The sequence below is a fragment of the Artemia franciscana genome, chromosome 13 (assembly GCF_032884065.1).
Source record: "Artemia franciscana chromosome 13, ASM3288406v1, whole genome shotgun sequence".
Lineage (NCBI taxonomy): Eukaryota > Metazoa > Arthropoda > Branchiopoda > Anostraca > Artemiidae > Artemia > Artemia franciscana.
This window is the reverse complement of record NC_088875.1, coordinates 5,222,944-5,249,194: the sequence shown is the minus strand read 5'-3', so window position 1 is coordinate 5,249,194 and position 26,251 is coordinate 5,222,944. Positions and strand designations below refer to the sequence as shown.

Genomic DNA, 26,251 nt, shown 5'->3' with positions numbered 1-26,251 from the left:
AACCACTTGCACTACTTTCTAACTGTTGTCTTGAAACAGTTGCCCCGTGGGCGCTGGGCCTAAAGTGTCGGCACCTTTTGGAGTTTCGTCAACTTCTGCTGCTGGCAACTTTGAAACATTTTGCATACCTGCTATTGAGTATTCGGGAAAAGTTTATGTTCTATACGCTTTTCAAACCAATTTCTTACTTTTACTGTACAAGTTATACGCTAAAACGAAAATAAACAAATATACTTACAGTAAATTTTTGGTTTTTCTATTTACAGGAGTGACAACGGTGTGGTTTGAGCATTTTTACTTTTAAATGAGCGTTGGTCATTCATGAAAATAAAGATACATATTATTTGCGAAAAATGCTTTCGGCAGAATAAAAAACACTTATAAGCATTTTACAGTTACTAAGCTAGGAATATAAAATGATGGAAATATTGTATTTGAAAAAAATCATATTAAAACTAACATCTAGCGATTCACTTGCGCCACCAATCGATTCAGCCTGCCGATATTCATATGTAGTGTGTCATGCTTAAAACCTTTTCTGCAGTGTGTTTAATCTAGAAAAAATTCCTTATTTTAAGACTTGGTGTCCTTAGGTTTGATACAATTTTTAGTTGCTGATAATATACGTATTTTTAGTTCAGAAATCAAGCAAATAAAACTTACTTTATTTTCAAAGTACCGATAACCTGACATAGTTGGAACTCAGTATGCTTTCGTGCATTAACTAACTAACTTCTTTTATAATTTTTTATAACGATAGTTACATCAAAAGAATCGCATTTTAATGCTGATTTTAAATATATAAGCTTCATTAAGTTTAGACTTATCCATCAAACGTTACGAGCCTGAGAAAATTTGCCTTATTTTAGAAAATAGGGTGAAACACCCTTAAAAGTCATATAATCTTAACGAAAATTACACCATCATATTCAGCGTATCAGAGAACCCTATTATAGAAGTTTCAAGCTCCTATCTACACAAATGTGGAATTTTGCATTTTTTGCCACAAGACAGATCACGGATGCGTGTTTGTTTGTTTATTTGTTGTTTTTTCCCCCAGGGGTGATCGTATCAACCCAGTGGTTCTAGAATATCGTGTGAGGGCTCATTCTAACGGAAATTAAAAGTCCTAGTGCCCTTTTTTAATTGACCAACAAATTTTTTCCCATTTTTCCCCTAAGTCACCAGATCAAAATTCTGAGATAGCCATTTTATTCAGAATAGTCGAAAAAAATAATAACTATGTCCTTGGGGACGACTTACTCCCCCACAGTCCCCGTGGGAGGGGTTGCAAGTTACTAACTTTGACCAGTGTTTACACATAGTAATGGTTATTGGGAAGTGTACAGACGGTTTCAGGGGGGTTTTTTGGTTTGGGGAGGGGTTGAGGTTATGCGGGGGTAACTTTCCATGGAGGAATTTGTCATAGGGGAAAAAAATTTCCATGAAGGGGGCGCAGGATTTTTTTTTTAAGCATTTCTTTAAAGAACAATGAAAAAATAAATATGAAAAAGTTTTTCAACTGAAAGTAAGGAACAGCGTTGAAACTTAAAACGAAACGAAATTATTACGCATATGAGGGGTTCACCTCCTCCTAATACTTCGCTCTTTACGCTAAAGTAATTTTATTAATTTCAACTATTTAATCTACGGCCTTTGTGATTCAGGGGTCATTCTTAAGGAATTGGGACAAAATCTAAGCTTTAATGTAAAGAGCGAGGTATTGACGAGGGGGAGAACCCCCTCATATACGTAATAAGAACATGCGAACATAGAAGTTCGTTACAAAAGTTAATTCGTAAATTACGTATATTTTTACTAATAAAAACGTCCGTAAAAAATTAAAAGTTCTAGTTGCCTTTTTAAATAACGAAAAAATTGGAGGGTAACTAGGCCTACTCCCCCGCTCCTTTTTTCTCAAAATCGTTTGATCAAAACTATGAGAAAGCCATTTAGCCATTAAAATAAATTAATATGCGAATTTCGTTTTAATTCTTCATGTGCGGCGAGCCAAAATCAAAACATGCATTAATTCACATTAATTCAAAAACAATCAGAAATAAAATGAAAAAACAAGTTTTTTTAACTGAAAGCAAGGAGCGATATTAAAACTTAAAACGAACAGAAATTACTCCGTATATGAAAGGGGCTGTTCCCTCCTCAACGCCCCGTTTTAAAAAGTAGAGTTGAGAGAAAGGGTAAAACTTTAGCGTAAAGAGAGGGGCGTTGAGGAGGGAACAGCCCCTTTCATATACGGAGTAATTTCTGTTCATTTTAAGTTTTAGTATCGCTCCTTACTTTCAGTTAAAAAAAACTAGTTTTTTTTTTTATTTTATCAAATATAAGATATCAACTAATACTTTAACCCTTTTCTATACCTAAAGATAAGAGAAAATGGTATCGTTTTAAAGGGTCCATTTAATTTCCGGCTATAACGACTATTGCATTTGGAAAGAGCATAAAAAAGGCATTGAGTGGTATGATCACTTAATTCATAGCTCGGCAAAGAAAATTTCTCCAAATTTACCATGAACCCCTCACCCTCCTTCTCATTCTGCATAGGCACCATGCTTTGATTTTATAATGGTCATGTAAAATGATTTTTCCATTCAAACTCCCTTATATTTTCAGACCTTTGAAAATTAAACACTATAGCAGAAGAAAACAAGATTTAAACTCGCGATCCATCGGTCAAAATAAACCTCTTTCCATTGATGTTCAGAATTACACTAAATATAAACGCGTTGAAATAAAATCCTTTAATACGACCACGACTCACAAGAGAATTTTTGACTAAGTGGTATAATCTTTTGAACAATATGTTTTTCTAACATAGGCAGAAAGGTCTTTCTATGGGTAGTAGAGACATAATTTTGGAAAGTAGTGAAAAAATTATGTAAAGTGGAATGGATAGTCTCTAATGATGAATCACTGTGGATGGCAGCCCTGGGCAAAAAGTGATTTTCGGATAGCCGATATTTTTTCGGCGACACAAATATTTTTGGGGAAATGTCCAAAAATTCTTGGATAGTGGAAGCACAGGTATTTTCAGACAAAATCTGCCAACAAATTTCACTAGGCCATGAAAACTGCCGAGTAGCATGGCTACAATGCTACTCCACTTTTTTCACGCCTGCATACTAGGACTTTGTATCTATTCCCACATTCATAATGCAGATGGAAAGAACTCCGACTTCCAGCTCCTATCTTTTGGAGTTCAGAAAGCTATACATTGATTGATCAAGCCTGACTATATTACGCTTCGAAGTTCAACATCCCCCAACTCAACAAATTACCACAATGTTTTAGGGAAAGCAATTGAAAAAAAAAACATTATGACCTCACTAAAAACAGAAATACTAAGGATAATTTTATACCCCTCCTCATGACAATTTAATCAAAGAGCTTCAATTCACATTCCTTTTCTTTTTAAGAAAATATCAGTCAGTTATCTTAATGCAAATCAAATCAGCGGACACCTGGACTTACAAAATCTAATTAAAATTCACAAATGTATTAAAACGTCAGCTACAGAGTGTCCAGTTACTAAGAAGTGCATTGAAAAAAAAAACTATTAGCTACTATTAAGCTATGTTTCATGTCTACTAAGTTAATTCACGTCTAAGAAAATTCCAAGGTTTTCTTTTTTAGTCGAATTTTATTTTATAAAACCAACATCGATTTGGAGAAAGTAATAAGACTACTAAATGCTGTATTAACCGTCATTGAAAGAATTCAAGTCAGACATTTTTTAATCGTCTTTCATTGTCGCTTGTTAGTCATGTTCAGGCTCCTTCAAAAGGTTTGCTTTTTTGCATTGAGGACAGCTTAGCTAAACTCTTTGCCAAAATATCCGCCTCATCTTTTCCTTTATTGACAAGCTAAAAATCACTAACTTAACTTTTTCGTACTCCGACCAATGGTCTGAGTAGCGCAGGTACCAATTTTCTGATTCTCTATCTTCGGCCTGGAACGAAACGCGTAGTTGGGGGCAAATCATCCAACGCTTCCTGTTTCCCCCCCCCAGATTTCTCCGTGTACCCATTTGAAGCTGGGTCGATTCTTGGCTGAGCTTTAGTCGCACCATTGATCCCCCTTCTAAAACAAATAACCAGCGACACTAAGACTCGAACCCTCGTCCTCACAGACAAAGGATTTCAAGCCCAGCGTGTTAACTACTCGGCTAGGACGCTATAAAAAGTCAAACTTGTTTAATTTTATCTTTTTCTTAATTATTTTTCTTCGTCGTTTTTGCCGTATGTTATGTATAGTCAATGTAATTTTAGAGCGTATTTCGACTCAATTCCACGGGACTAACCTCATTTAACTGAACATCGTAAAAATCAACAGTCTACCCCGACTCGCATTATTTCATTCAAGTCGATAGTGTAATCACTTAAGTTTGAAAATAAAATATCAATCTGAATGATTTATCAATGGTTATTTTCACAGGAGTCCAAAAAAAAAAAAAAAAAAAAAAAAAAAAAAAAAAAAAAAAAAAAAAAAAAAAAAAAAAAAAAAAAAAAAAAAAAAAAAAAAAACGCTGAAAAATACTCCGTGTCCAACCTGCTTGAAACTAATATTCCAAAATCGCTTAAACTAGCTTATAATAAGATACATTGATAAAATAATTAACTCAGGAATAAGTTTAATTTAAGGTAAATTTTTCTCGCTTGCAACAAAGGGTTTGTTCTTCAATTAGATTCTTGAACTAATTAGTGATGATTTAAATGGAAGCTGAACTTCTCAAGGAACGGCTGAGTTGAGCTACTTGAGTTAGAGTTGCATTTGGGTTGAATTAAATAAAGGTCGAGTTAAATGTAGTTGAAATGCTACATGGTGGAACTTCAACGGAACTGTACTCTATATATAAACAACAAGTGCGGCGCAGCAAGCATCAGAACGACATTCAGTTCTTACCACCCATAAGGGAAATCCATTCAATGGACTTACAATTTTATCTTTTACACAGTACATCCTAGCAGGTATATACCCGATCAGCACAGTATATACCCCAGCAGAAAATATTACATGGGATGTATATGACGTCCGAGAATTGTTTCCTCGCCTTTAGATTGAAAAAAAAATATAAAAAGATTAGAATGGCGTTGTTAAAAACCAATTAAAATCCTTGAATAGAACTTTTTGGGAAGAAGTCATAAGAAGCTTTTTGGTAGTAATGCGAAAAAAGATCCCAGAATTTACAAAAAAAGAGTTTATAATAGTCACAAAAAAGGAAATGTCCAAATATGTTCTTAACAGAAATGATACAATTTGCGGTTACACAGAGTGTACATATTAAAAATGAACTTCGAATTTTTCATAGATTTTGTTATACATTTATTGATCATTATGTCCATTTTTTCAAAATCATATTTCTAAGTGGTCCCGTAAATCCTAGGGGGCTAGGTAGACAAAACACTTTCTTTCAGCGTTTTAAGAGCGTACACATGCAAATGATATGCTGGCTTTTCAGAAAAACGTTAGCGTATGCTTGGGAAATTACTTTAAATCCCCAGAGCATCGACAATAAATGAAGAAAGCCCATAAAGCCTCAAAATGAGCGTTAATTTCGAAAAGTGGGCGAAAAATATGCCCGTATATCATGATTTTGATAGGTTGAAAAAGTTAATCACTGATAATAATCAATATATTAACAAAGTTTGGGCACTTACTAAAACTAGTCTTTTACAAAGCGCTTGGAATCACACAAATGTTTATGGATTAGGAAGCAACAGCCAGCAAAACGGGGATTCCCCAAAAATTGTGTCTGGTACCACCTCTTAAAAAAGACCCTTTTTTAGTTTGAAAATGCTTTGTCCGTCTAACTCTTAAATATTACGTTCCGCTTCGTGGTTAAAAAGCATAAAATGAAGATCCAGTTTCAATTATTCGTCATTAAAATAAGTTTTATCAATTTTAGCTTTTTTTTCACTTTTTTTTATGAAAGTTAGGATTTTAGGTAAATCAAAAAATCCAGTGAAACCTCAAGAAAAAGTAAGTTACTTTGATTTGTAGAAATTTTGCTAAATATAGACATTCTCCACGGCACAAATTATAATCCTTCAATGTTAGATTTTAAACCTGATATTAGGCCGGACAAAATAGACTCAATATGCAAATTATTGACCCGATCCCATATTTTCATAAATTGGCCCATCTATTAGAGATTCAGTGAGAATCAGAAGCGGTTGAGGAGGAATCTCCGACTTGATTAGTACGACCTGACCCACTCCTAAAATTCGATAAGAGCCCTAAATACAATAAGCAACAGTACGCTGACAAGATATTTTTATTTCATTTTCTCGATTATAAAATTTTTTGGTTCCCACGAGAGAAAAAAAAACGTGGAATTGAAAGACAGGGGGCGTGTAAAAAAGGGTCTTTAAATGATGCCGTTACATAGCCATAATGTCAAAAAGATACATTTCTGACAACCACATCAGAAAAAGAAAATAAAAATAAGATACGCCGTTTTTTTTTATTTCTAAGCAATTTCTACCCAACACTACATTAAGCGACGAATCACTACATCCGAGAACAAAGTTCAGTTCTGAAAGAAGATGGTTACTTTGACCAAGCGATATCGGTATCTGAATTCAGCTGGTAAAAAAGAGAATGGGAGACTTAAAAGGGGTGGATTTTCGGCGCTTTAACATGGGAACAAGTGAATTAGAAACTAATAGCGCCCAAACAGTGCGGTGTCTTTTCTCACTCCCTACATTTCGAAGTATACGAAAAGACAAGTAGTTTACAATGGACCAAAAATAGGAACAACATCTCTAAGTGCTAGATGGCGTTGGAGATTTTATAGGCGTAATGGTATTTTCTCACCCCCCTACATTTTGAAGTATATGAAAAGACAAGTAGTTTACAATGGACCAAAAAGAGTAACAACATCTCTAAGTGCTAGATGGCGTTGGGGATTTTATTCTTCAGTACTAGCCCCAGTTTCCACTATTACGAGTTCCCCATATTTTTGTCTAATATATCGATTGAAAGCGAAACCCATGAAGTTTTCACAAGTTCTGTATACCAGGACAAATAAGAAACTTCAGTTTATTTTAAATGCAACTTTGTCAGAGAGACGGATTTTGAACTCTGATACGGAACAGAAACAAGTCAAATATTCGCCAACGCGAAGTTTTTTCATCAGGCAATGTGACATCCGAGTGCCAAAGAGAACTTCAACTTCTGTCAGGACCAAGCTTAAAGTGAAAACTATTCCGAAACGCAAAATGAAATATGTAGACCGCGATTAAATATAAGTCAAAAAATAATATTTAAAGTTAAAATAGTTAAACGATTGGCTATATAGAATCCGAATAAACTAGAATCGCAAGAACAAAACCTACTCCTATTTACAAATTCTACCTAAGAACGAAAGCATTTAAAACACTGGTCTACGGTATTAATACATTTTTTGAATAACAAAAGTAGCTAGATTACTTTTTGTTTTGATGCATGAATTAAATTGCTAAAGTAATTCAAAAATTAATTCATGCGCATCTTAGAATCATCACTTCTTCAAAAAAATCGCATCAATAGTTAAATGCGAATATTCAATAGCTAATTATCTAGCTAATTTTGTGCCTCAGGTCATATTTTAAAACTCTCGATTATAGAAATAAATGGACACCATTCTACAGACATACAGTTTTGTACAGCAGAGGGTCACTTAAAATTCATAACTTGTCACAGAATTTCGTCATTGGCATAGAACGTAACAGATCCTAGATGACCATTTGACGTCACCTAAAAAGAAAAAATTCACAGATGAAGTGGTTTAAATCAGGCCCCTCGTGGACCAGAAGAGGACAGGAGGGGGGGGGGCTATAAGGCGGTCAATTTTGCCATTTTATTTATTTTTTAAAATTGATATACAAAAAGAATAGAATACCACAAAAATAATTTTTTGCACAAGTGATCTTTGACAAAGGATCTAAAATTTGACCTTTTTTTAAATTTAATTCTCAGGAAATAGAAAAAAAAATATAAAGTGAAACCTGGTAGCTTAAAAAAAAAAAAAAGGTCTGGAGCCTAAAAGGAAAACATGAAGCAATCGAAGGAACTACAAATTCAAAAAAAAAAATTAAATTAATTGGCCGGACTTAAAATTCTAGTTTTTTAATATTTATTCATCCACGATTATTTTTGTGTTTTTATATTTTGGACTCTTGCACGACACGGATAAAAGCGAAAAAGTTGAAATCAACTTCAAATTGTAGCTCTTTTTTTTATTCAGTTCATTCCAAACTTTTCAGCTTTCTAATCCGATTCGTTAATTTTAGTCCCAAGCCAAATGAGGGCAAAGGCAGATCTATAGCAATTTTTTTCGGGGGGGGGGGGGAGAATTTGATAAAGACAACAATAAATAACTGAATTGGCATGTTTATTTAAAAAACAGAACAAAAGCGAAAGGTGGGGGCCAGAAAAATCTTGCAGGAGGTTTATATCCAAATCCCGGATATGAAACAAAAAGATCGTGCAAAAGCAATAATAGACAAAGGCATACGTGTCACAAGTTGATCGGGGGGGGGGTCTAAATATCTTAGAATAAATAACAAACTCTCGCTTGCCCCCTCCCTCTCCCTCCATTCTTCGGCAACTGTTCATTATTTTATTTGATAAAAAAAAAACATTGTCATTTGATCCGGCCTCAGTCGCGTCTAATATTTTTGTTTAAGTAATAAATTTTCTGAAATTGATTCACATACTCTTTTATAAGGCCATTACTGAATTAATTTAGATTACACCTAAAAGATTGTATTGAACAAGAAACATCTTGTAAAAGTGATAATAGACAAAGCCATACACGTCGTAAGTGGACTGGGGGAGGGGGTCTTTAAATCTATTTGGCTGGTTAACAAACTCGGAATGTTTGTTAAGAGCAATTCAGTAATTCATTACTGAATTACTTTAGATGAATTATGTAGTTTGAAAAAGTAAGATTTGGACAATGGAGGATACCAAAAAGGGGCGATGGTCCAAAAGTTAAAGAACCTAAGAGTAAGGGGGCCCTCCTCCCACAAAAATACAAAACTTATCATCCTATTTTTAGGGTAGGTTTATACTAGCAAAGCTTACTCGAATCTCATTATTATTTTTTATAACAGCTTTAGATAAAATAAACATAATCCAAAAGGCTGTATGAAGCAGCTGACTGCTTCATACAGGACTATAGTGCTATAGTGGTAGTGCTATAGACCGGACTATAGTGCTAATTTATGAAAGTGCTAGTGCTAGTGCTATGTTATGGACTATAGTGCTAATTTATGAAAGTGCTAGTGCTATAGACCGGACTATAGTGCTAATTTATGAAAGTGCTAGTGCTATGCTATGTTATGGACTATAGTGCTAATTTATGAAAGTGCTAGTGCTATGTTATGGACTATAGTGCTAATTTATGAAAGTGCTAGTGCTAGTGCTATGTTATGGACTATAGTGCTAATTTATGAAAGTGCTAGTGCTTATGAGTGCTAGTGCTATAGACCGGACTATAGTGCTAATTTATGAAAATGTTAGCAGGACAATAATACGCCAAAAGTAGTCACTACTGCTGATATATATTTTTATTTTTAGGAGGCAAGGTAATCCAGAAAAATGGATCCCTTTCTTTGCCAAGGGAAACACTGAGTGCAGAGGAACCAGAAGCTTAAGGAAGTAGTACACCTCAGTCATAGTCCCCGCCCGTGATGAATCTACATTTGCCTGACGGAATAGACATGACGATGATTCTTAGCGTCGACTGCAAACTTGTCCTATTTTGACATTAATAGACATGCTAACTAGCGCCAACTGCATTGTAAACTTGTCCCATTTTTTTTTGAGGAGCTTACTGAAGTTATACTATTACATATTCTAGTGTGGAAACAGATTCCAAGGTGTGTGTAACCAAAGTGTCGTCCACTGGACTCAGAACCAACTTTGTCGCGGAATGTGGTGCCTGTGACTGGAGAAAAAATCGTAAAAAGCAAACTTGATTCTCCTACAACAAGTGTGAAAGACTATTTGACAACATTTACTGACAGCAAGCCAAAAGGAACAGCAGAGCGCTGTACCAATGTACGAGGAGATATGAACTTTCAGGATGTGTGGGGTGTTATGGCGACAGGTTGAGACTACGCTACACTATCTGAAATACTTATCTAATGCTTGTTGATAGACTTATCTATCAACAAATGAAATGACATCATTTTTATACAATCCTAAAAAAGGGCTTATGCACTCACTCGGACTATCTGCCTTGGTCTTTTCTACAATTAGTCATGGCTTGATGCCCGGAATTACTTGATTTTAATTGAAAATCAACGGTCTTAGGCATCTGCACTATATCAAAAAGACTCGTGAAAACTGAATCGGTAATTGGCATCGTATGGAGGGAAACGTTGACGGAAATCTTAGAATGGAGAGGAGTCACTGAAGGATAGGTTTCTGAATACTTCCTATTAGACTAAAGTAGTGTGTGACGGGGGATGGAACAAGCACAGCAAGGGCCATGACTACACAACCAGAAGATGTGTAGGGGTCATTATTGACACTTTCCCTGAAAAACTATTATATGTGGGAGTAAAAAATAAATACTGTTACATTTGCTTCAGAGCGGTGAAAAAGGGGAAAAATCCGGTCAGTCATGTATGCTTCATGAACTACAAGGGTCCATCTAAAAGTATGGAGACAGACATTCTTTTTGAATATTTTAGCATTAGTGAAGAGAGGAACGGGTTACAACATCTTTGGTATATTGGTGACGAAGATTCTAGCGATTTTTATAGACTAAAGCAAAGCGTCCCGTATGGCTCGTTTATCGAAAAAGGAGAATATGCAAGTCGTGTTGTAATAAACTATACAAAATAACTTCACGGCCTTGACAAAGCAAAAAAAGGAATGTATGCTAAAGTTTTACCAAATAAAACAATCCAAAAACTTAAGAAAAACCTTTGGTGAGCAATAGAAAAACTAGTAAGACCAATGGTACAGCTGAGAAACTGAGAGACCTGCTCTGAAGAGGCCCCGAGCATGTTTTTGGGGATCATGCAAAATGTGATGATGCTTATTCAAAGAAAGCTGGATTACTCGAAGGGAGCTTAGTAGAGTATAGGTGGAGAGGCGTGCCCTAAGAAGTTTTTCAAGATATAATAGCTGGTATTCAAGTCGTGTGCAGGAAAGCAGACATGCTCCACATGGATTCGACAAGCAATCTTGTGGAGAACCATACGTCTGTAGCCCTGAAGTTTTGCGATGGAAAGCAAATTAACCGCTCAGAACGCAGAGCATACCATGAAGGTATAAACGGAGCAATTCTTTCTTATTCAATGGGTCCTAAATGACATAGCCATGCTTGGAAAAAAGCCTTCGGCTCTAGTCCAGCAAAACTAATGAAGCAGTACTGTGAGAAGACCAGCAGACTTCGAGCAAAGTCGAGAAGAAACTTGAAGCAATACCATATTTCAATGCATGGCAGATATCAGGCTAAAAGGAGAAATAATCAACGCTTTTCTGGAGTTCTTGATTATAGGCCCAAGTGCAGCAGACCTGATGAGACCAGAGGAGCTGGAAGCTGCCAAGGACACATAAGGAAGCTTTCCTAAAATACGATCAAGCTGCTTTGCGGCAGATCTATGAGAAGACAAAAGGGCAATCTTCCCATGAGCAATGGATTTATGAAAGAAGCCAAAAAATCACAAGTACTTTTTTTTCATCGGATAACTTCTCGGAAGGAATTCACTAAAACAGCCCCCATTGTAAGAGACATCCGGAATGGCGGCAGAAACTTTTGATCGGTTAAAATGACAAAGGGAAATTGATTAGAAGAAGTAGCTCTTACATTTTACGAAATTAAAAATGGCTAGCCGATAATAGTGGACTTTTAGTCCATCCAACATGCCAATATCTCGCTACGTCTTTGGACGGAATGTTGCCCGATATAATCCCAACTGAACTATAGACAGTACATAACATACCACAAGGAAAAACTATAGATGACGGGGCTCGTGACATTCCAGCTCTCATTAAGCCATCAAATAAGTACAGAATTAGTTCTAAGGGAAAGATGAGGAGAGGACGGAGGTATAAATTGATGTATAAATTCCCAAGGCCATAGCCAGGATTCTTTTTTTTTTTTTTTGGGGGGGGGGGGGAGGGTGTACAAAAGGAACTAAAAAAAACGCATCAAAAATGTGAAATTGATGTATACTCCCCTATGATTTCTGGGAATATTTGTGGTCTACGTTTATATTATGAATGTAAAGAGCAACATTAAAGCCCAAAATGAGCATAATTTATTCCGCTTAGTCAATTAAAAACAGCACATAATAAAATATTCTAAAACAAATAATTAAAGCAATTTATAAATTATCATTTATTAAATAAATAGTAGTTTAATATAGTTTAATTGTGCTAAGTAAGAACCTGAATGAAAATGGGAACTGAATGAAATAAGTAAAACAGGAAACTTGTTAAATTAGTAGCTTATCATTTCTTTTTGTTCCATAAATATAAAAGCATATGAAATCTCAACTGACTTTTGTTTGTCAAAAAAAAAAAAAAATTAAAAGCATAGATAGCAACCAATATTTCCTAACAGAGTCAAAATGCACATGTCCTCCCCCTAAAAACTTTAGTGATGAGTCAAAATAGACGAGAACCTGGATATCGTGGCTGCAGCATCAGGCACAACCTAGTAAAGAAATATTTCTAGCCAACAGTAACCAAATTTAAAAACACGTATAAAAAACAAACTGTCAAATGAGGAATAATCACCGTTTGAAGATTATTCAGGAGTGGAAACGGTTATTTCGGATACTATTATTGGTAAAAAGTTATTCCGAAAAAGAAATTATAGGAATTTCAAAAAATAGCCCAAAACCCTCGAAAATGGTGTCGAATTAAAATAAAAATTGCACATTTGAATCGTAACGGCTAAAGGACTCCATTAAAGAGAACTAAAAGCCCTCGTCTTCAGAAACAGGAATATCACTTGTCCGCATAAGAATTATGGTAAAATTATGGGAAAATGGGAATGATGGTAAAAATTCAATTTTTCCTTCCTCAACAAGAGCTAAGAGCTCATATGGCACTTGTGACGAGGTCGGAAGAGCCAAGAGCTCATATGGTATGAGCTCTAGCAAAATTCTAAGAATCAATAGATTGCTTTAAAAGGAAAATCAGAGGTTTAATACCGGTCGGGATTTAAAATAAGAGCTCTGAGTCACGAGTTCCTTCTAAACATTAAAATTCATTAAGATCCGATCACCCCACTCGCAAGTTAAAAATACCTCAATTTTTCTAATTTTTCCTCTTCCTTCAGATTCCCAGATGTTCGAATCGGGGGAAACGACTTTATTAAGTCAATTTGTACAGCTCCCTGACACGCCTACCAATTTTCATCGTACTAGCACGTCCAGAAGCACCAAACTCGCCAAAGCACTGAACCCCACCATCTAACTCCCCCAAAGAGAGCGGATTCAGTCCGGTTACGTCAGTCAAGTATCTACGCCATTTATAAGCATTTTACAAGATTTCTGGTTTCCCCCTCCAGCTTACCCAATGTCAACAGATCTGGTCTGGACTTGAAATCCCGACCATGAGTTCCTTCTAAATATCAAATTTCATTAAGATCCGGTCACCCGTTCTTAAGTTAAAAATACCTCAATTTTTCTAACTTTTCCAAATTAACAGACCCCAGCTCCCCCAAGGAGAACGGATCCGTACCAATTATGTCAATCTCGTATCTATAACTTGTGCTTATTCTTCCCATCAAGTTTCATCCCGATATCTCGATTCTAAGCGTTTTTCCAAGATTTCTGTTTCCCCCCCCCCTGCAACCCTCTATGTCCCTGGATCCTATTCGAATTGAAAATGGAGCATCTGAGACATAAGATTCTTCTATATATCAAAGTTTCATTGAGATCCAATCACCCATTCGTAAGATACCTCGATTTCACGTTTTCCAAGAATTCCGGTTTCCCCCTCCAACTCCCTTCAATGTCATCGGATCTTACCGGGATTTGAAATGAGAGTTTTAAAGCACAAGATCCTTCTAGATATGAAATTTCGTTAAGATCTGATCCCCTGTTCGTAAGTTAGAAATACCTCATTTTTTCTAATTTTTCCTAATTACCCCCCCCCCTAACTCCACCAAAGAGAGCGGATCCAGTCCGGTTATGTCAGTCACCTATCTTGGACTTGTGCTTATTCTTTCCGCCAAGTTTCATACTGATCTCTCCGCTTTAATCGTTTTCCAAGATTTTCGCCCCCCCCCCCATAATGATACTGGACCCGGTCGGGATAAAAAAAAATAAGAGATCTAAGTTTCGAGGTCCATCTAAATATGAAATTTCATTAAGATATGATCACTCTTTCGCAAGTTAAAAATACCTCATTTTTTCTAATGTTTTTAGAATTACCCCCCCCCAACTCCCCCAAATAGAGCAGATCCGTTCCGGTTATGCCAATCACGTATCTAGGACTTGTGCTTATTTTTCCCACCAAGTTTCATCCCGATCCCACTCTAAGCATTTTCCAAGAGTTTAGGTCCCGCCCCCCAACATCCCCTTCACCGGATAAGGTTGAAATTTAATATAAGAGCTCTGAGACATGATATTCTTCCAAACATCAAATTTCATTAAGATCCAATCACTCCTTCGTAAGTTAAAAAATACCTCATTTTTCTAATTTTTCAGAATTAACCCTCCCCCCACTCCCCCAAAGAGAGCGGGTCCGTCCCGGTTATGTCAATCGCGTATCTAGGACTTGTGCTTATTTTTCCCGCCAAGTTTCACCCCGATCCCCCCACTCTAAGCGTTTTCTAAGATTTTAGGTTCCCCCTCAATTCCCCACAATGTCACCGGATCCAGTCGGAATTTGAAATAAGAGCTCTGAGACACGATATCCTTCAAAACTTCACATTTCATTAAGATCTGATCACTCCTTCGTAAGTTAAAAATACCTCATTTTTCTAATTTGTTCAGAATTACCCCCCCCCCCACTCCCCCAAAGAGAGCAGATCCGCCCCGGTTATGTCAATGACGTATCTAGGACTTATGCTTATTTTCCCACCAAGTTTCTTCCCGATCCCTCCACTCTAAGCGTTTTCCAAGATTTTAGGTTCCCCTCCTCAATTCCACCCAATGTCACCGGATCCAGTCGGGATTTAAAATAAGAGCTCTGAGACACGATATCCTTCCAAACTTCAAATTAAATTAAGATCCGATCACTCCTTCGTAAGTTAAAAATACCTCATTTTTTCTATTTTTTGGATTAACTGGCCCCCTACTCCCCCCAGATGGTCAAATCGAGAAAACGACCATTTCTAATTTAATCTGGTCCGGTCCCTGATACGCCTGCCAAGTTTCGTCGTCCTAGCTTGCCTGGAAGTGCCTGAAGTAGCAAAAGTGCCTGAAGACAGACAGACAGACAGACCGACAGAATTTGCGATCGCTATATGTCACTTAGTTAATATCAAGTGCCATAAAAATCGAAGTTAGAAATATGTACTTCAAGTATCAAAGCATCAAATATGAAGTCTTATCTGATATGTAACCATTCTTCCTGATAGGTGAGCATTTTTATCAATAAGTAATATAAGTAAGATAATAAAGCAATAATAAATATGTACAAATAATAATATATAATATATAATATATATATATATATATATATATATATATATATATATATATATATATATATATATATATATATATATATATATATATATAATAATAAAGTAAAATAAGTAAGCATTATCTGATAAGTAAGCATTCATTTTCTTCTCTAATAAAATCATGAGCCATAGCCATGCTCCTATGAATACCAGCATTCTAATTCTAATTTGAATTTCATAAATTATTCTTATAATTTACAAAACTATGTAAACACGGTTTTCTTGATCAAATACTACATGAACCTTCACTGGCTCATGCCTAATGCGTTTCCCATTGTTGATCAGTAACTATAGTATGACAAATAATATCAATAATACAAAATATCTTAATTATATCAATAATATTATATAAGAAAATAATATCAATTATTACAAGAATAAGCAAAAACTTGTGTTGGAAGTCACAATGTATTGAGTGTCAACTTGGCACTGCAACGCTCGAATATCAGACCAAGTTATCGTAAATGACCAAATTTTTATGCGGTAAAAAACGTAAACATATCCAACAAAAATACTTCCTATTTTAGAAAAAGAAGCAATAATTATAATATAAAATTTCTGTTTTCTCAATTCGAGGATTGTACTTTCTTTTAATTTTCTTTTAATTAGTTACATTAATATTAGTAATATTATTAATTATTATTAGTAATAATTAGTAATTAGTAATTAATTAGTAATTTCTTTTAATTAGTTACATTCAGCTGACTTTTCTTTCTTTTCTGATTTTGTCCAGTGGAAAAATCAAGCCAAAGGATTTTGGAACTAAAAACCGCAAAATATTTTCTGAGACTGTGTAGAAAAATTTCATTAACCTTACAACTTCTATATTTTTAAATTTACTTTTACTTTATAAACCTGGAACTTCAACTTCACTTTATGAAAGACTTCGCAGTATGTTAACACCACATGAATGGCTCACTAAGTATGTCTGAAACATACCTTTTTTAGGTGGAGACAAAGTATGTATAAGTTATATGCGTGGAAACTGGCACTAACATCGCCATCTAGCGTTTGGCAATTCTTGACACTTTTTCAAACTTAATAACTTCGTTTCTTCCAGGAACGGAAATTAGACACTTATGACTACACTAATTTCGCCCTAATGTTGCATTAAAGAAAAAGCCAAACTCTAGATGGCGTTGGTAATTGTTTCCTCGACACTAGTACCTGTCTTCACTCTTAGAAGTTGCTCATTCTCATTGGGTGGATGGTACGGTTGAGGTGGGAACGACTTATCCCCCCCCCGAGAATATTCTAATATGAGAAAAGACCTACCTCAAAAATTATATCCTGGTATCCAAAGCAGTAGGTTGAACCGAAGGGATTAGTTGCATTTGGTGTAGAAACACGATTTAAAATAATTGGTTTATCCGAAGGTTTCAGCTTATCTGCTATTTCATTCCACTTCGTTACTGCTGTGATCTGAATTTGAGATACAGAGGGTGAAAACTATAATATTTTGAGCTCAAAATAAATAATTTTACACTAGTCAGTAAAAAGTAACTTGCCATTTCGTATAGACTTATAAACTAGATTTTGTTTCTAAGGAGAATATACTTAAAAAGAAGTATACGATAGAAGTTATTGGAAACACCACACAAATATGGATATTTCGGCGGAAGGGGTGCTATTTTTCAGTTTTTTTCAATCATAAAGCAAATCTGTTAACCTTGTTTTTTTTCAATGGAGGACTAATGGATGGTATCTCTTAGATACCCCCTTTTTTATTTTAATTGATCATAGTTTCTTATTCTATCTTAATTCCTAAAAGAAATATTTATAATAATATAAAACTCTTAATATAATATTATTCTTAATATATTATATCTAAATACTCTTAATATAATATTATAAATATAAATTATTTTAATTGATCATTAATTGATATTAATTTAATTGATTGATTATTTTAATTGATTTAACTGATTTTTAATTTTAATTGATCATAGTTTCTTATTCTATTTTAATTCCAATAAACTCTTTTATATCTAGAAAATGATTTTGACAGTGATGTCAGGTTTACCTATTGTTTACTTATAACCTGATAAAATTTCCAGTTCCAAAAATAGTAACTCCGCTGTCTTAGCTGTGCTAATGGCTGTTGTGTCATCAACAAAAAGCGAAATTGTTTCATTAGTCGGGTTTACCGTTAGTTCATTTATTCTGTAGCAAAAATTATTTAGACAATTTGGTAGATCATTAAATAATATCAAGAATAATATAGGACCAAGAACTTATCCTTGTGGAACACCTATTTCAACACGGTTTTTTCCTGAAGAAAAATCATTTAGTTGGACATACTGGTAATGATTACTTATAAAACTTCTTAAAAAACTTAAACTTTAAATAAAAAACAACTCCTAACACTCAACACTCGTAACACTAAACACTCCTCTCCTGCTGTGGATGTTTATAAAGCTTCTTACGATATGACTCAACTTCAGTCCATAACAGACTGTTTTAACTGGTGTTTCAGGACAAACAGCCATTAGCCACAACTAACAGCATAAAATAAATGTGCCTTGAATGCTGAAGAAACATGGCCTTTTTAAAACTAAAAATGATACATTTTCATCAATAAATGAGCGTATTTATCGTCAGGCGGGTAAATTCAGAGAAAAAGATCCCCAGCAATTTTGTAATATCCTCTTAAAGCAGCATTGCCTGATGTCTATTACAAGGGCGAGCAATCAGCCCATAATCAAAAGTCTCAAATTTTTATTTTCTCCAAATTTTGATGTTACACATTGATTTTTTTTTCCCGATGGTTTAGGACGTTAAATAAATGTAACTTTCTAGACTTTCTAGAACTTTCTTTGAATTTTTGAATATTTATGTATTATTTCTGGAAACAAATTTTTTGCGAAGCAATTTTAACTGTAGCAGGGCAGTTTATTCCTTCTTTTAAACTAAAAAATATAATGGGAAAATCCTTACCAAATTGCATTCATAGGGCTTACAAATGTTGAATTTCCAGTCGTTTCCAAATCAACTGCAGGATATCCCCCCCTCCTCTACTGACTGAATATAGACCTAGGCTATATATACAAATATTTGCGTTTTCCTTGGTTTACATTAATTTTTTCCTTATATCTAAAAAAATGTCAAATGCATATAAATGCAAATATTGTGAACATAATAAAGTAACAATTTTGTGATTGGAGAGTTTAGTATCTTTTTTTGTAGTTGCAAATGATGAATAACGAAATGGGTGTTTACTTGATGTGCCTCTTTATGAACTCAAGGTATCTAGTGAGTACCCTTTGGCAATCCAAAAAGTGAAACTTCCTAAAAATAACACTCAAACTGTGCTGGAAATTTTTTTTTTTTTGAATTTAGAGTAAAAAGTCGCTTCAGATGACTTTCTTCAAAAAATTTCTTTTTTTTTAAAGGTAAACTCAGAAGGACAGAATTTACAAAATCGTCCTAACTAAACACAAATAGAAAACTAAACATAAATAGAAATCTTTTCTTCTCTGATTTAGATTCGAACCCCTTCAATACATAAACTATGGGCAGAGAAATTCGAGAACTTAATTTTAAATGATAACCTTAAACAAAACAAATTTCTGTACAAAACAAAATTTGAGTGTGGCACATCGCTTTTAGAATCGGAAAAACTCAGATAAATAAATTTTCAAAATCATTCGAAAAAGAATTTTTATCTACCCAGATAATTTTTTTTTTTTCATTGGATGACTGAAAATTTGAGCTGTCAAAGCGAAATTTGAATTTTAGATTTACCCTCACATTATCAGCCAATTCAAAGAGTATGGGTAACTTATAAGAGCGGGAATTGGCGCAAGTATCGACAAAAAAGAGCTACAACCCTATCTAGCGTGTGGCGACACTTGAAATTTTCTCGAGCTTTGTAGTTGTTTTTCTGTCAAGAATTGAGATCAGATAATTATTATGCCCTAATCTTACCAAATACACTTGCACTGAAAAAAAAGTGTCGCCAAACACTAGATGACCTTGATAGTATTTTCTTTTGTCGACACTGGAGCCAGTTTCCATTCTATAAGCTACTAATGCTCTTCAAGCCAATTGTTAGTAATATGCTCTAAATTGTGACGGAACTTAAAAAAAACATTAATAATGCAATTCGTGGGTGACATAAAATTGCGACTGCCAAAGCGAAATTTTCAGAGCGTAATTTAAGACTTACCGTCAAATTACCAGCCAATTGCTGACCAGAGCTTAGAAGACCAGTAGAAAGCTCCTCGCCAAATGGTAAACTAAGGGTAAAATTGCATCGGTGATACATGTTAAAATCATAATGCCCTGGGAAATTAGTGTGAAGTAGGATCTTCTTCAGTCGATGGGTTTTTGAGTCAAATAATAAGTCCTGAAACATAGGGACATTATAGGAATTTCTAACTTGACAATTTCCAGGGAGATAGCGCATGGCAACGAGGATTTGGGAACCAGTTTGAAGTACGTTGTCTAATCACCAACTTTAGTTACAAGGCGATGGACACAAAGTTCGATCAGGGGCTTTTTGCTAACAAAATCTTTTAATTTTTCTGAATTTTTCAAAGTATTACGGTTGATCTATCTTTTTTTCTTCCAGGGAAAGGAGGGGAGTAAAAGCCCTATATGGTGTCCATATCTCTTTTCTTTTCAAAATTATTCTTAAGAACATTTAAATTTCCATTTAGAGGTGATGAACGACTGACTATTGCGAATTTTTTTGGAGAGATGGCAATAACTGCGATTTTTCAGAGGGGTAAAAATTCACCCCATTTTTTTCTGGGAATATATTTTTTTTTAATTTAGCCACTAGTGACCGAAGACGTCAGTATAAAGATAAGGAGATACTGGAACACATGCTCCGCATTAACGGAGGACCCCTCCAAAACAAAACATGGTGCTGGACCCCATCCTTTTATCGAAGGAGGGGAAGAGAGTGCAACACACTAGGTCATTCACATGTGAAAGAGAAAGAAAGACTCAAAACTACCCTGAATAAGCTCTGATCCCATGCCAAAGATCGCCTGAAATGAAGGCCTACAGTTGCTATCTTAAGCGGAACTAGGCGTGGGAAGGCCTAGGTCAAAGTGATAAATTTTCTTCTACAAAAAAAAAAAAAAATTAAAAATATTGACTTACAATTCCGAGGGTAAAGTAATTGAAAAAATAGTCTGATTGAGTAGTTAAAGTCCTTCTGTGCGCATTTGGTCGATGGATTCTCATCTTGTCGTCCGACTTGTAAAAAATTCTAGATGGTGCCCCAATCTCAGTTACAACATCCTGGGGGGAGGTGCCAAACATTATTTTAGCCGTTCGATCCACTTTCTTCAACTGAAACAGCCGTTGAATTCCTTCACACATCAAACTCAATTGAACCCCTAGTGTACGGTTGCCTTCTCTGAAATAAGAGAAGAATAATAATATCATTTCTAACTCATTTCCATAGATTGATTTTTCTTTAACCCTTTATTGTAGTTATTGTGAAGGCTCGACAAACGAAAATCTAACAGTAAAATAGGCAAAATTTTGCTCTTTTTTGTCAATGAAAGAATAATTTGCTACCTATATTCAAACTACAGCAAATATACAGTCAAATTTTCATTTTATATTATTATATTTGATTTTAATAAATAACCTTTTTGACCACATTATTGTTTCATTGAAATTGAAACGAAAATATATATAAAAAAGCGGGCAAATTTTTTTGAACACATATTAAAACCAAAATGAAAAACTTCTCAATACAAAAATTATAATAAAAATCCTAATATTTCGGCTTCACATCCAGAAAAAGATAATTTGTAATGACATGAAAACCAAACAAAACAAAGACAAACGCACAAACGCTGTACAAAACACAGAACGAAAAGCGAAAGGAAACTTGCATTTACATTAAACAAAAATTTACTATTTTTGTGTAAATCAGTTTTTAATTTTATTTTGGCTTTTTTATTAAACAATTTTACTCATTTTTGTATGTTTTCATTTCGATTGTTCATTTCACTTTCATATGAGGTTGGGGATACTGTTATACAATTGTCCAACACAAACAAATAATAGCCATAAACCAACAGATTATAAAAGATAGGCAAAGATAGGCAAAAGCATGGTTGATAAGTCCAAAATTCAAAGAAAGGAGATATACACTAACAAATATACTAAAGATATATACACAATAGTAGTTCATAGAAAAAGTTCAAAGAGATCTGATCCGTCAGCACTCAATCAACAGCTCGTGGTGACGAACTGTAAGGATGGAACGATGCAGTTCAATAGTAACCGCAACTAAAAAATATAGTTTTGATAACAATCAAATTTAATGGTACCCATAAAAAGTTATGAGCCTGAGAAAATTTTCCCAATTTTCAAAAAAGGGGGAGCCCTCGCAAAAATCAAGTGATCTTAGTAAAAATCATACCATCAGATACAGTATACCATAAAAACCTACTGTAAAGGTTTAAAGCTCCTACATGTGGAATTTTTATTTTTTATTTTTTTTTGTCAAAAGAAGACCACAGATTTTTTTCCCATGAGTGATCATGTTGAGCCAGTGATCGTAGAAGATCGGGAGATGGTTTATGTGATCGAAAATGTGACCAAAAATATTGGAGGGCAGCTAGTTCTCCCACACTCAATTTTTCTCCAGTCACCCAAATTTTGAAATGGCCATTTTTTTCAGCAACAGTCAAAAAACCTAATAACTATGTCTTTGAGAATGACTTAACCCCCAAAGTCCTCAGGGGAAGGGCTGCAAGTTATGAACTTTGCCCATTGCTTACACATAGCATTGGTTATTGGGAAGCATAGACACGACTTCAGGTGTTCTTTCTGGTAGAGGGGGAGTACGTTGGAGTATTTTTCCATGAGTAATTTTTCATGAGGGAAGGAAATTTCCCATGGAGGGGGAGCCGGATTTTCCAGCATTATTAAAAAAAACGATAAGAAATTAAATAAAAAACCAACTTTTTTCAATTGAAAGTAAGAAGCAACATTAAAATTTGGAACGAACAGAAATTATTACGTATAAAAGGCAACATAGTGCGAGGTATTGACGAGGGGGCGACCCCACTCATATATGTATTAATTTCTGTTCGTTTTAAGTTTAAATCTTGCTCCTTACTTTCAGCTGAAAAAGCTTGTTTTTTCACATTTAACTACGGTATAAATTGGCCCTGGATCAATAGTTTTGAGCTTCCCACATTTTTCATACAATTCCCACAATCAGCTTTAAGCTTTAGAGGCTTCTATTCTAATCTATCTTCAATGATCTAATAAATATTAAAGAATAATAATAATGAAATAGTGCAATAAAATAAAATTTTATTGGATTATTGAAGATAGATTAGAATAGAAGCCTCTAGAGCCTCTAGCTGATTCCTTTTTTTCTCAAAAGAAATTTCAAGTAAAGTGAAGGAGTGCGTTGGCTGCCTGCCAATAGGTTTTGACCTTTAATAAAGGCAATATCATTTCTAATTTTTGACTGAGTACACATGACTGAGTTTTCACACGGTCTACTCTTTTAACTGCTTAGTCGATTTACCCTTCACTTTATTTGAAATTTCTTTTGAGAAAAAAAAGGAATACGCTATAAGCTCCAGAGGCTTCTGCTCCAATCCATCTTCAATAATCTAATAAAATATTAAAGAATAATAATAATGACATAATCTAATAAAATAAAATATAATCAAATATAGAAGCTATATAATCTATCTTCTAATCATATTCCAAGCACTTCTAGACTTTCTAGGCTTTTAAGTATCAAGTACAGTGAATCTGATGGTTTGAACTGGTTAAGGGGGACCTATACTATCATATAAATATTAAATAAGAAAAGATCAGGAATTTAATAATAAATAAAGAAGATATATATGTAATTATGCAGTTTTGGATAGTAGTGGGCGCCAAAAAGAAAAAAAAAGCATCAAATAGTTAAAAAAAACTGCCTTTGGGAATCAACAGATTGTTAATATTTGAGTTTTTACGCAGGAAATGCGTTGCCAAATCGAAAATAATTAGTTTTATTCATTTATTTCCACATTTTCAGTGTGGCAACACTGAGAAAAACGGAATCAACAGATTGTTAATATTTGAGTTTTTACGCAGGAAATACGTTGCCAAATCGAAAATAATTAGTTTTATTCATTTATTTCCACATTTTCAGTGTGGCAACACTGAGAAAAACGGAATCAACAGATTGTTAATATTTGAGTTTTTACGCAGGAAATGCGTTGCCAAATCGAAAATAATTAGTTTTATTCATTTATTTCCACATTTTCAGTGTGGCAACACTGAGAAAAACGGAATCAACAGATTGTTAATATTTGAGTTTTTACGCAGGAAATGCGTTGCCAAATCGAAAATAATTAGTTTTATTCATTTATTTCCACATTTTCAGTGTGGCAACACAGAGAAAAATATGGCATTACCCTAAAAAAAAATCATAGTTTTGAACAACAAAAAGAAAATCTTAAAAAACAACGGTTTCCATACTTATTTAGAAAAGTCGGCTAAAATTCCATCGAACTGTTTCTAAACTATTTTTTGATTTGGTGAATCGTTTGTTTTTAGTCAGGCTTATAGCCCTTTATTATTTTGTCCCTTTTGATTTTTTCTAAATGTACGATTTCCCTCCAAGAAGGAAACCAAGATAATATATTAACAGCATAAATCCTCTTAACCCTGCGGTAGCAGAGTGGATTTTGACTCTGCTTGGCATTACAGGGCTCAGGGATAGATCCCTGCTCCCACAAGGATGGGCGATACGCTCGCTATTGTCACTGTGAAAAAGACGCAGCAACTGGGACGTCGATTTGATATGCTATACGCCATCAATTGCGCTGTAGGATCTTAATAATTTTTAAATATCACATTATAGCCAAAATAGCCAAATCTTCATATCACCTTATCTTAATATCTAAACCTTAGCCAAATCTTAATACACCTTAATATCAAAATAGCCAATATACCCTTATAGCCAAAACCTACTACTACTAGAATTAACAACTTACTCCAGCACCAAGCCGCCTGATATAATCACAGCTACGCACGCTCCTCCTTCAATCAATCTATTCAAAACCTCACTCTTTATATTCTCCCAGGAGGTTACTATTTCCTTTAAGTCTTCTCTTATGACAACCTCCAACCCCATTCGCGGAAAGCCAAAAATTGAGATACTAATTATTCCGAATATTTCGATAATAAACAATATATATTGATTTACACAAATTAAATTTGAAACGCATTCTTAAAGTAATAAAAAAACATCATTACTGTGCTTTCTTGATGTTAGCCAAGCTTGTAATTTCGCCCCTTGAACCCGAAACTGACAAAATTTTTAAAATGGAGCGTTATACTCCCTTTCGGGAATTCAACACAACAAGGTACACAATCAACGGTAAGATGAAAAGCAAAGGATCTTTAAAACAAAGAAACTTTTTAAGGTGATACGGTACTTTAAAAATCGTTTTGCAAGCTCCAGTGTTGGCTGATCTGCCACAAAGACATAGGGTCCATTAGCGACTTTACACAGGGGATTAACCACCGCCAAGAGCTGTCGAGACTTTGTTGTTAAATTGTGAAATCGTACTAAAAATTTTCGCCCCTTTTGTCGACGAGCATGTGAAGCGAAGCGGATGATACCACAGATACATCTCAAGCAGTCAAATTGCTCAAATGGCTGGACTTTAAAAAGAAAGTTCTGTTCCATTTAACCGAAAAACAAATTGACACTTTCTGATTATCGAAGTTTCATTAAAAATGAATATCTCTACCTCCAGCATAAAACGTTTGAAGTTAAATGGTTTTTCGAAAATTTTTGGGAAAGTAGGTGTTGGCTTCTAGTTGTCTGTCATTCAGGTCTCTTATCAAAGCTCTAAAAGTTACGGTCAGTTAGACCTTCTTTATATAAAACTACCGACGATCCTTGACTACTAAGTTATTCTTTTATACGTCCATGTTTTTGAAATTTAAAATATCTGCTGAACAAAGACTATATGTCACACAAGACTATAGGCCTCACACAAGAAAAATTATAATGACCGAAATAGGGTGATGCTTTAAGATACCGTATCACGTTAAAACAGTAAGGAACTTTTTTAATCCTCTTAGCAACAGCCAACTCCAATCAGAGCAGGGGACACGATTTACTGAGGTATTATTGTAAGTCTTTCAAAGAATCAACTTTAACTAAGAATCACGATGAAAACGGGTTCACGAGTCGATTACACAAACAGATCTCCGAAAGTGAAAAATTGACTTAAACATACCCAACTGCCACCGAAAAAAGTAAGTCATTTATAAGCCAATGAGCAAATGAGCCAGTAAAAATGGGTTGACCAGTCGATTACACAAACAGATCTCCGAAAGTGAAAAATTGACTTAAACATACCCAACTGCCACCGAAAAAAGTAAGTCATTTATAAGCCAATGAGCAAATGAGCCAGTAAAAATGGGTTGACCAGTCGATTACACAGACAGATCTCCGAAAGTGAAAAATTGACTTAAACATACCCAACTGCCACCGAAAAAAGTAAGTCATTTATAAGCAAATGAGCCAGTAAAAATGGGTTGACCAGTAAATTACACAAACAGATCTCCAAAAGTGACACACAC

The 26,251-nt window shown here is 34.7% G+C and overlaps 1 protein-coding gene across 2 annotated transcripts in view; it reads right to left on the bottom strand.

Moving 5' to 3' along the window:
• Nucleotides 1-6,274: 6,274 nt before the first annotated feature.
• LOC136034426 (PHAF1 protein CG7083-like) overlaps nucleotides 6,275-26,251 on the bottom strand; it is a 49,533-nt gene continuing 29,556 nt past the window's right edge. For both annotated transcript variants that reach the window (XM_065715600.1, XM_065715601.1), the window contains 4 exons: nucleotides 20,780-21,038; nucleotides 19,836-20,015; nucleotides 16,943-17,089; nucleotides 6,275-7,755 (listed from right to left, as the gene is read on the bottom strand). In XM_065715600.1, the coding sequence (XP_065571672.1) occupies nucleotides 7,696-7,755; nucleotides 16,943-17,089; nucleotides 19,836-20,015; nucleotides 20,780-21,038 (646 nt within the window). In that variant the 3' untranslated portion in view covers nucleotides 6,275-7,695. The remainder of the gene's footprint in view (nucleotides 7,756-16,942; nucleotides 17,090-19,835; nucleotides 20,016-20,779; nucleotides 21,039-26,251) is intronic.